The following is a 15,465-nucleotide window of genomic DNA, read 5'->3' as shown; positions in this document are numbered from 1 at the left end:
ACCCATATCATTTTCCTTCTGTCTGAAGAACTTTTGAAAACATTTCTTCCAGGGCAGGTCTAAAAAACCCGTTGGGGTTGAGTCAATTCCAACTCGTAGTGACACTGCAGGACAGAGTAGAGCTGCCCCATAGGGTTTCCAAGGAGCGGCTGGTAGATCCGAACTGCAGACCTTTTGTTTAGCAACTGAGCCCTTAACTGCTGCACCATCTGGGCTCTGAAGGCAGATCTAGTGGCAACACATTCCTTCAATTTTTGTTTGTCTGAAAAAGTATTTTTCCTTCACTTTTTTTTTTCATATTGAAGTTGCGTTACTAACATTCACAGTATTATTTTTTTTAAGCAGTTTCTACATCAGTTTAATGACATTGATTACATTCTTTGAGTTGTTCAGCCATTCTCGCTCTCCTTTTCTGAGTTGTTCCTTCCTCATTAACATAAACTCACTGCCCTCTAAGGTTCCTGTCTAGTCTTTTGAGTTGCTGTTTTCAATTCGATCCCAGATAGATAATTCTTAAAAGAGTATAATGCTCAAGGCAGGCCTTTTTTGCTACTTAAGCTAAACTGTGTTCGGTTTTAACATGACTTCGGGGGATATTTTTAGTTGAAGATTTCTTTAAAGATTATCTCAGGGCAGTAGTTTCAGGGGTTCATCCAGCCTCCATGACTCCAGAAAGTCTAGAGTCCATGAGAATTTGAAATTCTCTTCCGTGTTTTCACCCTTTTAATCAGGATTCTTATATGGAATCTGATCAAAATGTTCAGTAATGGTAGCTGGGTACCATCCAGTTCTTCTGGTCTCATGGCAAAGGAGGCAGTGGTTCATGGAGGTAATGAGCCACACATTTCACATCCTCCTGTTCCTGACTCTGCTTCTTCCTCTGTTGCTCCAGGTGAATAGAGACCAATTGTACCTTGGATAGCCACTTGAAACCTTTTAAAACCTCATGAGCTATGCAATGAACTGGGCGGTAGAACTGAAGCACTGCAGGCATTATTTAGGCCAATTAACTGGGATGTGCCATGAAACTGTGACCCTAAACCTCCAAACCAAGGAACCAAATCCCAGGAAGTGTTTGGTTATACATATGCAGCTTCAGCAGCTACTCTTTTTTTTTTTTTTTTTGGTCATTGTTGTAAATATACCTGTCACACAACTTTTGTCAATTCAACTTTTTACAGGTGTACAGCTTATTGACAATTACAATAATTGGCTGTGTAACCGTACCCTTAATCAATGTGATTTTTCTGTCACCGTTAATTCCCCCTCCCCGCACCTGGTAACCCCAAATAAACTTTGGTCTCTGTATACTTGTCTTTTTATGTAAGTGAGGTCATATAATATTTGTCCTTTTTTGATTGGCTTATTTGCTCAGCATAATGTTTTCAAGCTCCATCCATACTGTGACATGTATCAAGACTTCATTTCTCCTACTGCCTGAGTAGTATTCCATTATATGTGTATACCACATTTTGTATATCCATTAATCTGTTGATAGGCATTTAGATTGTTTCCACCTTTTGGGTGTTATGAATACTGCTACAGTGAACACTGATGTATAAGTCTCTTTTTGAGTCTCTGCTTTCAAGTCTTTAAGTATATACCCAGGAGTATATTTGCTGGGTCATATGGTGTTCTATTTTAGCTTTTTGAGGGACCCCAACACAGTTTTCCACAATCACTGTACCATTTTGCATTCCTACCAGCAATGGATGTTGTCATTGTTAGGTGCTATCGAGTCGATTCCAACTCATGGCAGCCCTATGTACGATGGTACGAAACACTGCCTGGTCCGGTGCCATCCTCAGGGTCCTTGCCATGTTCTTGCCCATTGTTGCAGCCACTGTGTCAGTCCATCTCATTGAGCGTCTTCTTTTTTGCTGACCCTCAACTTTACCAAGCATGATGTCCTTCTCCAGGGACTGATCCCTCCTGATAACATGTCTCAAATACGTAAGACAAAGTCTTGCCATCCTTGCTTCTAAGGAGCATTCTGGCTGTACTTCTTCTAAGACAGATTTGTTCATTTTTCTGGCAGTCCAAGGTATATTCAATATTCTTCGCCAGACCATAATTCAAAGGCGTCAATTCTTCTTTGGTCTTCTTTATCTGTTGTCCAGCTTTTGTGTGCATATGAGGCAGTTGAAAATACCATGGCTTGGGTCATGCACACCTTAGTCCTCAAAGTGACATCTTGCTATTTAACACTTTAAAGAGGTCTTTTGGAGCAGATTTGCCAATTCAGTATGTTGTTTAATTTCTTGACTGCTGCCTCCATGGGCATTGATTGTGGATCCAAGTAAAATGAAGTCCTTGACAACTTCAATCTTTTCTCCATTTATTATGATGTTGCTTATTGGTCAAGTTGTGAGGATTTTCGTTTTCTTTATGTTGAAGGGTAATCTGTACTGAAGGTGGTAGTCTTTGATCTTCATCAGTGTTTCAAGTCCTCTTTCAGCAAGCAAGGTTGTGTCATCTGCATATTGCAGGTTGTTAATGAGCCTTCCTCCAGTCCTGATGCCATGTTCTTCATATAGTCCAGCTTCTCAGGTTATTTGTTCAGATACAGGTTGAGTAAGTATGGCGAAAGGATACAGCTCTGACGCGCACCTTTCCTGATTTTAAACCACGCAGTGTCCCCTTGTTCCAATTTCCTCACATCCTCACCAGCATTTGTTCTTGTTGTTTTTTGCCTTAGCCATCCTAGTGGGAGTGAAATGGTCTCATTGTGGTTTTGATTTGCATGTCTTTGATGGCTAACAATCTTGAGCATCTTTTTATATGTTTTTGGTGGCCATTTAAATGTCCTCTTCGTTGAAATGTCTTTTCAAGTCCTTTGCCCATTTTATGATTGGGTTGTCTTTTTGTTGTTAATTTTTCAAAGCCTTATATGAATTTTGGTTATTAGATTCTTGTCAGATAACATGGTTTCTGAAGATATTCTCCCAGTTAGTAGCTTGTCTTTTCACTTTTTTGGTAAAGTCTTCTGATGAACAAAAGTTTTTTGTTTTTTTTTTTTATGAAGTCACATTTATTTATTTTGTCTTTTGCTGTTTGTGCTTTTGTTATTAGATAATCCATTGCTGAAAGCTAGGTCTGACAGTGTTGTCTCTACTTGTTCTTCTAGGAATTTTACGGTTTTCATTTGCACATTTAGGTTCTTAATTCATTTTGAATTTGTTTTTGTGTGTAGTGTGAGACATAGATCCTGTTTCATTTTTCTGCATGTGGAAATCCAGTTTTCTCAGTACCACTTATTGAAGAGACTCTTCTTGCCCCATGTCATGGACTTATAACACCCTTGTCAAAACTCAGTTGGCCACAGATATACAGATCTATGGGTTTATTTCTGGACTCTCAATTCTATTCCATTGGTTTATGTGTCGGTTGTTATACCAGTACCAGACTGTTTTGGTTACTGTAGCTGTATAGTATGTTTTAAAATTGGGAAATGTGAGTTCCTACTTTGTTCTCTTTCAACATTGTTTTAGCTGTTCAGAGCCTCTTGCCATTCCATATAAAGTTGAGTATTGGTTTTTCTATTTCTGTAAAGAAGGCTGTTGGGGTTTTCATCAGGATCACATTGAATCTATAGATCACTTTGGGTGGTAGTGACATATTAACAGTAGCATCTTCTAATCCATGAATATGGAATATGTTTTTATTTAAGTCTTCTTTAATATCTTTCAGCAGTGTATTATAGTTTTCATTGTATAAGTCCTTCATGTCCCTGGTTAGATTCATTCCTAGGTATTTTATTGTCTTAGATGCTATTTTAAATGGAATTGTTTCTCTAATTTCCCTTTCAGATTCCTCATTCCCAGTGTATAGAAACCCAACTGATTTTTTTATTGTTGTTGTTGACCTTGTGCCCTGCAAGTTTCTTGAATTCCTCTATTAGCTCTAGAAGTTTTCTTGTGGACTCTTTGGGATTTTCTATATATAGGATCATATCATCCACGAATAGAGATGATTTTACTACTTCTACATACATTTTATTTCTTTTTCCTATCTCTTTGCTCTGGCTGAGACTTCCATAATACAATATTGAATAGAAGTGGTGAGAGCGGGCACCCTTGTCTTGTTCCCAATTTCAAAGGGAAATCTCTCAGTCTTTCTCCATTAAGTATAATATTGGCTGTTGTCTCTTCATGTATGCGCTGAATCATATCAAGGAAGTTCCCTTTTGTTCCAATCTTCTTTAGGGTTTTCATCAAGAAAGGGTGTTGGATTTTATCAGATGCTTTTTCTGCATCCATAGAGATGACCGTGTGGTTCTTTTCTTTTGTTCTATTAATATGATGTATTACATTGATTGATTTTCTAATGTTGAACCGTCCCTGCCGTCCTGGAATGAATCCCACTTGGTCATTGCATACGACTCTTTTAATATGCTGTAGGATTCTGTTCACTAGTATTTTGTTGAGGATTTTTGCATCTATACTTATAAGAGATATTGGCCTGTAGTTTTTTGTTTTATCTTGTTTGTGGTGTCTTTGTCTGGTTTGGGTACCAGGGTTGTGTTTGCTTCATAGAATGAATTAGGGAGTATTCCTTCTATCTTTTGAAAGAGCTTGAATAGTATCGGTGTCAGTTCTTCTCTAAATGTTTGGTAGAATTCCCCAGTGAAGCCATCTGGTCCAGGCCTTTTTTTATCGGGGGGTTTTTGATCACTGATTCCATCTCCTCATTTGTTATGGGTCTGTTGAGATTATCTATTTGCTCTTGAGTCAATTTGGGTAGGTTGTGTGCTTCTAAGAATTTTGTCTTTTTCACCTAGGTTATCCAGTTTGTTGCCATATAAGTTGTTCATAATCTGTCATAATTCTCTTTATTTCTATCAGGTCAATTGTAATGCTCCCTCTTTAACTTTTTTAATTTGGTTGTTTGTGTCTTTTCTTTGTCAGTCTAGCTAAAGAGTTGTCAATTTTATTGATCTTTTCCAAGAGTGAACTTCTGGTTTTATTGATTCTCTCCATTGTTTTTCTGTTTTCAACTTTATTTCTGCTCTGATTTTTGTTATTTCCTTTCTTCTCGTAGATTTAGCTTAGTTTGCTCTTCTCTTTCTAGTTCGTGGAGTTCATGAGTTAAGCTATTAATTTTTTTATGTAGGCATTTATTGCTGGAAGTTTCTCTCTGAGTACTGCCTTCACTGCGTCCCATAAGTTTTGGTATGTTGTGCTTTCATTTTCATTTCAATCTAAGAAATTTGTGATTTCTCTTTTGCTTTCTTCTTTGATCCATTGGTCGCCTGATAGATGTCTTAGTCATCGAGTGCTCCTGTAACAGAAATACCACAAACGGATGGCTTCATCAAAGAGAAATTTATTCTCTCACAGTCTAGTAGGCTATAAGTCCAAATTTAGGGCATCAGCTCCAGGGGAAGGCTTTCTCTTGTCACCTCTGGAGGAAGGTCCTTGTCATCAATCTTCCCCTGGTTGAGGAACTTCTCAGCGCAGGGACCCCAGGTCCAAAGAACTCATGCTCCTGCTCTTCATTCTTGGTGGTATGAGGTCCCCATATCTCTCTGCTCATTTCTCTCTTTTATATCTCAGAAAGGATTGGCTTAACACAACTATCTAATTTTGTAGATCTCATCAGTATAACCGCCACTAATCCATCTCATTATATCATAGAGGTAGGATTTACAACACATAGGGAAATCACATCAGATGACAAAATGGTAGACAATCACACAATACTGGGAATCATGACCTAGCCAAGTTGACAGATATTTCTGGGGGACACAATTCAATCCATGACAATAGTATGTTGTTTTATTTCCAAATGCTTGTATATTTTCCAGGTTTTTTTTTCTGTTACTGATTCCTAGCTTTACTACATTGAGGTCAGAGAAAATATATGATTTCAATCTTGTTAAGTTTACCAAGACTTGCTTTGTGACCTAAAATGTGGTCTGTCCTGGAGAATGATCCATGTGCACTGGAGTAGAATACATGTTGTGCTGTTTTTGAGTAAAATGTTCTATATATGTCTGTTAAGTCTAGTTAGTTTATAGTGGCATTCACGTCCTCTGTTTTCTTGTTGATTTTCTTTCTAGATGTTCTTCCCAGTATTGCAAGTGGTGTATTGAAGTCTTCAGCTATTATTGTAGCACTGTCTATTTCACACTTCAATTCAATCAGTGTTTGCTTTATGTATTTAGGTGCCCCAATGTTGGGTGTATATGATTGTTAAATCTTCTTGTTTAACTGACCCTTTTTTCACTATATGATGTCCATCTTTATCAGATTTTGTCTTAAAATCTACTTTGTCTGATATTAATATTGCCACCCCAGCTCTCTTGGTTATTATTTGCATGAAATATTTTTTTCCAGCCTTTCACTTTCAATCTGTTTGTGTCTTTTGGTTTAAGGTGTGTCTCTTGTAAACGGTATATAGTTGGACCATGTTTTTTTAATCCATTCTGCCATTCTCTGCCTTTTGATTGAAGCATTTAGTCCATTTACATTCGCTGTCGTTACTGCTAAGTTAAAGTGACTTACTTCTGCCTTTTTTTTTTTCTTTTTTTTTCTTAAGCCATCTTTGTCTTTGTCCTTTAGTACTGCTTACTTTTGTGTTCTTTGTTTTATTGTAGTGAGCCTTTTTGGTTCTTGTCTCCTTTCCTTTTGTGTATGTTTTTATATATTTTCTTAGTAGTTACTATGAATATTACATTTAAGAGCTTGTATTCGTAACATTTTAGGGTAAGTTGGTGCCAATTAAACTTCAGTTACAGAAAATTCTGTAGCCTTACCATTTATTACCCTCCCTTTTTGTTGTTATCACTAATTATATCGTTATATTTCATGTGCCCTAAAACACAATTTTATCCTTGCCTTTTATATATTTGTTATTAAAAAATATGAAGGACAAAACATGTGGAATTATCAAGCTTGAATACACTACTAGGTTTTATACTTAACCATGCATTTCCCTCTACTAGGTATCTTTCTTTTTATGTATAGTTTTGAATTACTTTCTGTTGACTTTTCCCTTCCATCTACATCACTCCAATTAGTATTTTTTTGTAGGACCAGTCTGTAGGATTTGTCTGGGAATGTTTTAATTTCACCTTCATTCTTGAAGGATGGTTTCACTGGGTATAGTATTCTTGGCTGACAGTTTTTTTTCTTTCAGCACTTTAAAAATATCATTTCATTTCCTTCTGGCCTCCATTGTTTCTGAGGAAATGTTGGCATTTAATCTTATTGGGGACTCTTTGTATGTGACTGTTTGCTTCTCTCTCACTACTTTCAGGATTCTTTTTATTTTTTGAGAGCCTAAGTATCATGTGTCTTAGTGTAGATCTCTTTGGGTTTAGCTATTCAAAATTAGCTACTCCAGACACCAAATTAAGACAATGAGGCAAAGTGAAAGTAACATTCAAGCCTTTAATCACCTATGGCAGTAGTGTAAGCAAGAGGTCAAGTTTTTTGATCGTCTTGAATTTGTAGACTCATGTCCGTCATTAACTGGGGAAATTTTCTCTCATTTTTTTTTTCATTTTCTGTCATTATTCTTTCTGTCCATTTCTCTCATCTCTTTCTGTAATTTCTGTGACTCTTGTTGTTGTCTCATAATTCCATTAAACTGTGCTCAGCCTTCTTGAGCCTCCATTCATGTTACTCTTCAGCATCTCTAATTTTAACTACCTTACCTCTAATTTGCTAATTCTTTCTTCTGCCTGATTAAATCTGTTGGCAAGACCTTCTGTTTTCTCATTTCAGTTATTGTCCCTTACATTTGCAATATCTCTTTTTTTAGATCCTCATTTTGTTCTTGCATTGTTTTCCTTATTTCTTTTAGCTCTTTGTGTTTTCCCTTAGTTCTTTGGTTATGTTTAATGTTGTTATATTCATCCTTTTTTTTTTTTTTTTTCATTATTCAGTCATCCCTAGATGTGCTTTCTCCCCCTTTGTCATGGTCATTTGGTTGGGTCATTGTTTTCCTGTCCTTTGTGTGATTTGTGATTTTTTGTTGTTGTTGTTGGGGTAGTGGACTTTCCAAGGGTGTTAACTTTCTCAGTTCTCCCCCAGTATTTGGTGATTTTGCCTGCACTACTTTCTGCAGAAAACTCTTAGATAGGCAACACCTTCGGCCTTTGCTTACCATTTTTTCTCCCTCTCTTTTCCCTCCCTGTCTTAATTAGAATTCGAAAGTTCCACATCTCGGTTTTCAACTTTCAGTCTCTCCCAAACACACCAGAAAACACGCTGTGATCAATCCATACACCAACTGACACTGCCACTCAGGCGAGATATTGTATACTAACCAATCTGTCCACCAGGAGGTGCAGTCCTCTCTTGCTATTACTCCCTTCCCTTTTCTGTTTCTTCAACCGTGTTTTTAGTCAGAGAACACAGACCCAGGGAGCCCCACTCAGGGCTGGGCGTTGCCCTCCAGTTTTGCTGAGGCTTCCTTCCCTGCTTGTGGGGGCTGCCTCTGAGCTGACTTTCAAGGAAAGCACCAGCCGACTTACCTGTTTCAGGAGGAGGAGGGGCTGGTACTCCCCAGGAGAACCTCCAAGAGATCTGTCTTGTTTCAGAGCCCCAGTGGTCCTGTGGTGGTTGGTGGGGGGGCGAGGACACACAGTCTCAGGTGACCCCTCCTCCTGGCTCCACTCTAGGGAGCCTTCTGAAGGAGTTCATATCAGTCTAGCAGCCAACAGTTACTGGGTAGGGAAGGGATTGTCACGCTATGAATGGAGCCCACCCCGTAGTATGTTGACTGTGGGCATAGCCTCCACTCAAAATGCCTGCTTCCTAGCACACAGCAGCCGTCGTCAGCAGTCCTCAGTGCCGATTGGAAGGGGAAGCGGACAGACCCAAGTTGATCCCCTGGGAGGTCTGTTCTGCTCGGCACGATTCATCTCAGCCAATAACTGAGAAACCGAGGTGGGAGAGTAAAGACACCTTTATTTAGTCGCACAAGGAAAGGCAACAGGGCTGCCACTGCCAAGACTGCTCAGCGAGGGCAAGGGGGAAGGTTACTTTTAAGGGGTTTATAAGTAGGAAGTTCATACAAATTACATCAGCAACATCCTTAATTGTACTGTGCAGGGGCAATGGGGTTTATATATAACTTCATGTATCACGTATTCAGAAAATGGTGGTTAAGCTCCGCCCAGAGGCATGGAAGCTACTATGTCTGAGGTACTTTAATGAGCTAAAAGGTTATCCTGAATGTCAACATGGTACCTAAACTGGTTTTTGCCAATTTTCTCTGGTTTTAGGCAGTAGTTAAGGAGAGGGGAACCAGGATTTTAATGTAAAGCTGTGGGGTTTGTCAGGCAAAGAAACAGGATTTTAGGGTAAAGCTACAGGGCATGCCAAGCAACCTGCTTGAGGCAGTGGAATTTTCTTCAGCCTGGAGACCTCTGTCTTAACAGGGATCATTGCCTTTTGTTTGTTTATCATAGGAAGAGATTGCATACTATACCTTGAAAGATTGGACCTGGACTTTTCATTATGGAAGGACAATTATAGAGTTATTTAGGCTTCCTGTTGTTTCTGGAGTCATTTTTAGAAAATTTAGGTTTTTTGCTTTTTGCTTTGTTGTTTTTTAAGTAATTAGGTAGAACAGACGAAAGTTTTTAAATGTATGGGCTTACATTGTCAGGGAGCTGAACTGAGTGGTGTCTTGAGTAGCTAATTAAGACAATGAGGCAAAGTGAAAGCAACATTCAAGCCTTTAATCACCTATCGCAGTAGTATAAGCAAGAGGTCAAGTCCAGAGAACAGCATGTGGCAGCTCGCCCTGCTCTCCGTATTTCCCCAGGAACAGCGCCCCGTGAGAGTCAGGTAAATCAGCGCAGAGCAGACGTGGGGACCATCTCACTGCTGAGGGAGCCCAGAACAAAAGGCTTCTGCCAGGTAAAGCCTTTGTAATTGCCTGTGGTCAGGTCTGAGAAATCACTTGCGTTTTTAGCTAGGAGCTAGACCCCTCATACATTGGTTTCATGTCTCTGTTAAGACTTTTTCTGTTCTTAATGTTATTTGTATCTTTGTTTTGTCTTTGATCAAGCTTGCCAGACATTTGTCTATTTTTACTAGTCTTTTCAGGAGCTGACTTTTGGTTTTGTTGATTTTCTCTGTAGTATGTTCATTTTCGCTTTCATGAATTTCTGTTCTGTTCTTCCTTTTTTCCATTTTGTTTCATTTATGTGTTCTCTTTCTAACATAAGTTGGATTCTTATCTCACTAATACCCAGCCTTTCTTCTTGTTTTTAATACTGCATGTAAGGCTACACATTTCCCTCTAAGCACCACATTGACCTGAGGGCACACAGCTGCATCCACTGAACCCCGTGGTTTCAGTAAATAGTATTGTCATTATCATTCAGTCTTAAAAAGGTTTTAAAATTTCCGTTGTGATTTCTTCTTTACCTGAGTTATTTTGGAGTATTTTTAAATTTCCAAACATGGGAATCTTTTGATGGGGGGGGTGTTCATTTTATTATTGACTTTTATTTTCATTGCCATCAGAGCATGTCCTCTATGAGACAGTCTTTGGAATTAAGATTTGTTTCATGGCCTCCAGTACTCCATCAGTTTTTCTAAGTGTTTCCTGTGTACTTCAGGAGAATATGTATGCTATATTAGTGGGAGCATGTATTACATTTATGTTCCTCAGGTCAAGTTTATCTCATTGTTACGCAATTCTTTTATGTTCCTCTTGATTTTGGCTTGCTTGTTCTATCATTTATAGAAAAAAAGTGTTTACATTGCCACTGCTAATGGCTTTGTCAGCTCCTTGCTGTACCTCTGTCAGTTTTTGCTTACGTGTTTTGGTGGTGGTTTATCAGGCACTACAGGTTTACGAGTGTTACTTTTCCTGAGGAATTTAATTTCTAATACTGTGTCATGGTCCTTTCTGTACCAAATAACCATTTTTGTCTTAAAATTACTTTGATATTAATAGGTATCCCAGCTGTCCTTTGTCCAGTATCTGCTTCTCATGTCTTTCTTTACCCTTTACTTTCATCCTTTCCCTGGCCTCATGTTTTCGATACATCACTTATAAAAGACGTAGCTTAGTTATTTTTTTATTTCAATCTAATGCTCATATGCATTTTAGCCACGATTTTTAATATTATTGTTAGCTGATTATTGATATGTTCATTTATATTCTTGCCATGCTTTTGTTTTTCATTTGTCTCACTTTTTAAAATTGATTGTATTCTTTTTTTAATAAACTTTTTATTCTGGAATAATTTCAGATTTACAGAAAAGCTGCAAAGACAGGACAGAGAGTTTCTCTAGTGTTAACATCCTACATAATCATGGTATGTTTGTCAAAACTAAGACATCCACATTGGTACAGTACTACTAGCTAAGCTATAGTCTCTTCAGATTTCCCAAGTTTTTCCAATAATGTCCTAAAGAAAATTCCAGGATTCAATCCAGGAATCCTCATTTAACTTCTTTTAATATATACATATATTCTCACTTAATACTTGGTGGAAAGCAGTTAAGAAAGTCTAATTACTTAACAAAGATTTAAAAATTTTGAAGTTTTTCAGACATTTGGAGGACTACATACAAGTACCGTAACAGGCAGACCTGTTTACTCCATCCAGATTTACCAGTGTTAATATACAGCCACAGTTCCTTATCTGTAATAGCAAACTATCAAGTACCTTAAAAACTAAAAGCTTTTTCATAACTCATTTATAATGGCAAACTCAATCTGAACTAATACTGGCTGTTTATAATCTTAATGTGACTATCTTCCCAATATGGAATATATACGTTTCACTGCAGGTATATCAATGTGTTTGAGTACAAGTGCTACCCCAGATTCTGCTGGGAGTTGATTATTTTTTTTTCTTATTCCATTTTTTGTTTCTCACCACTGGTTTGGAAATTATGTTCTCTATTTCTAGTTTTTATTAACCATAACCCAAAACCATGACTACTTAAAATCTTTGATCCTGAGTTTGGTTTTTAAAAAAGTCTTTTGTAGATTTAACTACATGTTTAAGAGTTTACTTGTTCCTCTTTCCTTCTTGCATCCCACATCTTCTGTCTGAGATCACTGTCTTCCTCCTAAAGTGTCCTTTAGAAATTCCATTATCGTGGTGGTGGTATGTGCTATCGAGTCGATTCCTACTCATAGCGACTCTATATGACAAAGTAGAACTGCTCCCATAGGGTTTTCTAGGCTGTAATGTTTACAGGAACAGATCATCAGGTCTTTTCTCTCTTACAGCGACACTGAATGGTCACAAACTGCCAATCTTTGAGTTAGTAGTTGGGTGCCGTCTTAGTCATTTGTGCTGCTATAACAGAAATACCACAAGCAGATGGCTTTAACAAACAAATTTATTCTTTCATGGTCTAGGAGGCTAGAAGTCCAAATTCAGGATGCCAGTTCCCGGGGAAGGCTTTCTCTGTCGGCTCTGGGGAAGGTCCTTGTCATTAATCTTCCGCAATCAAGGAGCTTCTCAGGCACAGGGACCCCAAGTCCAAAGGATACACACTCTGCTTCTGGTACTGCTTTCTTGGTAGTATGAGATCCCCATGTCTGCTTGCTTATCTTTTATGTCCCAAAAAAGACTGGCTCAAGACACAATCCAATCTTGTAGATTGAGCCCTGCCTCATTAACATAACTGCCGATAATCCCATCTCATCAACGTCATGGAGGTAGGATTTACAACACATAGGAAAATCCCATCAGATGACAAAATGGTGGACAGTAACACAATACTGGGAATCATGGCCTAGCCAAATTGATACACATATTTTGGAGGACACAATTCAATCCACGACAGGCACTTAACCATCTGCACTGCCAGGGCTCCTTCCTCCTTTAGTGTGGGTGTATCAGTAGCAAATTTTCTTAGAAATATTTATCTGATTTTGGTCTAATTCTTCAAAGGTAAATTTTCTAGATGGACAATTCTAGGTTGTCAGGTATTTTCTCCAAACACTTTGAAAATTTTACTCAACTGAATTCTAGCTTTCATTGTTGGTGTTCATCCCCTACTGTCAATCTAATTGTCATTCCTTTGTAAGATGATCTCTGGCTACTATGAAGTATCAAGCTGGGTTTTTTTTTTGTTTTTTTTTTTTTCCTGCTTGGTGGGTAGTGTGCCTCCACCTGTAGATTCGTGTCTTTCATTAGTTCTGAAAAGTTCTCAGCTATTATCTCTTCAGTGTTGCCTTTGCTGTATTCTCTCTTTTGGAACTTTGAATACTTGTTAGACTTCTGGAAATATTTTAGACCTGCATGATAAAGCTTACTCATTGTAGCCTTCAGTATCTCTTTCACATTCCTGTTTGTCTCAGCCTTTACTACATTCTTTGTAATTTCTCCAGATACAGCTTCTAGTTCATCAATTCCCCACAGCTTTTAAAGGTACCTAATTGGCTATTTTGGAGCCCTGATGGTGCAGTGGTTAAGAGCTGGGCTGCTAACCAAAAGGGTCGGCAGGTCAAATCCACCAGCTGCTCCTTGGAAATCCTATAGGGGCAGTTCTACTCTGTCCTGCAGGGTCGCTACGAGTCAGAACCAGCGATGGCACATAACAACAATCGGCTATTTAATCCACCTGCACAGTTACCCTCAGGTTTGGATTGGCACCTACTCATAGAACACTATAGGTCTAACCCGGCTGCAACTTAATTTAGCTTTATGAGAAGTATGGCACAGGAAGCACAGCATGTATAGCCAAGGCACTCTCATCAGGAGGTCTTACAACAAGCCCCCGCACAACTTCTAGGCCCCACCACCACGTGTCACACTTAGCTGCAAGAGAAGAGGCAGATAACGGGAGTGAGTGAACCGGTTTAGCACAGAGAACCCAGCAGTTTATTCAATCCTAGTAATAATACCTCCAGGTCTGAATGCCAGGCTCCCAATCCTGTCAGTCTAGGTGCAGTCTTGAGAGGATTCATAATATATGCGGTGTTAACGGCCAGTGGCCAGTTCTGATTTAAAAAAGAAAAAAAAAACCCCTGTTGACATCAATTCTGACTCATAGTGACCCTACAGCACAGAGTAGAACCGCCCCATAAGGTTTCCAAGGCTGTAATCTTTAAGGAAGCAGAATGCCACATCTTCCTCCATAGAGCAGCTGGTGGGTGCCAAACTGCCAACCTTCTGGTTAGCAGTCGAGCACTTAACCACTGAGTCACCAGGCATTTGGCCCACCGCACCTTGGCCTTTTAAGAGGGCTTACACAAGGCTCTCAGGACTTTTTTTTTCCTTTGTTTCTTTTTTGTTTTGTTTGTTGTTTGTTGGCTGGTGTTGTGAATCTTTTCCTACCCTAAGTGAGCCCAGTAATAGAGCAAAAACTGGTTTTTATGCAGGATCTTTGTTTTGTCCTTTCACAGTATCTAGTCAATGATACGCTCTAGAATGATATTTAAATACTAAACTTGAAACAGTCCTAAATGTGAATACTGCGTTCTAAATAAATATTCACATGCCCGTACGTACTTCATTTGCTGCTCACGTTTCTCCCAGAATTATACGGGAATCTGTTTTTCCTTTTGCTGTATCCTGGACTCTTCAAAAACTTGAGACTATACAAAGGGATACCTTTTAGAAGATCCATAGTTGTCAAATAATTTTATTGATATTTATTATCATGTTCAGTAAATAAAGAAGAAAATGTCAAAAATGGTATTCAGATAATTTGCCACCATCCACACTCTCCCTCTACTGCCATTTAGGATGACTCAGTTGAAGGAATTAGATTCAGTTATGACATCATTTGTCATAGTGATTTTAATTTGGAGGCCTTAGGAAAAAGTTAATGTTATTTAAATGAAGGGTTGAAATAAGTTCTTTTTCTTTTGCAGAGTATTGCTGTTCCGATGCAAACTGGGCGTATTGCAGTATACAGTTGTCAGACCATTCACCACCATTGTTGCTTTGTGAGTATATACAATTTAAATTACAATTTTTAAAAATCCTTATGCTGTTATTTTTATTTATGTGGGAACAACTGAGTAGGGAAACATACAAAGAACATAATTTACTTATTCATGATACAGGTCTAGTCTATTGTAAAAAACACTGTATTTAGACATCCTGTCTGTATAAATAAAATAAATAAGGTGACCATTTATAGGCAAAGAATCACCACGAGGTTCTTCTAAATAACACACTCTGTAGAACTTTTTTTCATGTTCAAATGTTCACACAGCTTCACAGAAACATCTATTGCGTGAAGTTAAAGTATGCTGCTTTAGGTTAAGTACATGATTTTATTTTCTATGTAGTTAATTTAGAAATACAAGCACTATACTCCAAGAAAGAAGTCATATTTTTCTTTTTAAAAAATTCTGTCAAGGCTTGGGACTTGAGGTAAAATGCAGTATCATTAAGCTACATGGCAAAACTATTTCCTGAACATTCAAGAACATCAAATAATTTAAAGCAAGTAGGTTGCATGTTTTGTCTCCTAGTCATAACTGACATTCTGCACGTTTACAGAGGAAGAATGGAAGGAA

General features: G+C 38.2%; 1 protein-coding gene across 1 annotated transcript in view; it reads left to right on the top strand.

Annotated features, from left to right (window-relative positions):
• The window catches only part of TMEM184C (transmembrane protein 184C), a 44,598-nt gene that overhangs the window by 19,590 nt on the left and 9,543 nt on the right, over positions 1-15,465 (top strand). The window contains exon 5 of the mRNA XM_049905922.1: positions 14,812-14,886. Coding sequence (XP_049761879.1) covers positions 14,812-14,886 — 75 coding nt within the window. The remainder of the gene's footprint in view (positions 1-14,811; positions 14,887-15,465) is intronic.

Source organism: Elephas maximus, chromosome 13 (assembly GCF_024166365.1).
Source record: "Elephas maximus indicus isolate mEleMax1 chromosome 13, mEleMax1 primary haplotype, whole genome shotgun sequence".
NCBI classification, from domain to species: Eukaryota; Metazoa; Chordata; class Mammalia; order Proboscidea; family Elephantidae; genus Elephas; species Elephas maximus.
The sequence above is the reverse complement of the archived record's forward strand: the minus strand, read 5'-3'. Positions and strand labels throughout refer to the sequence as shown.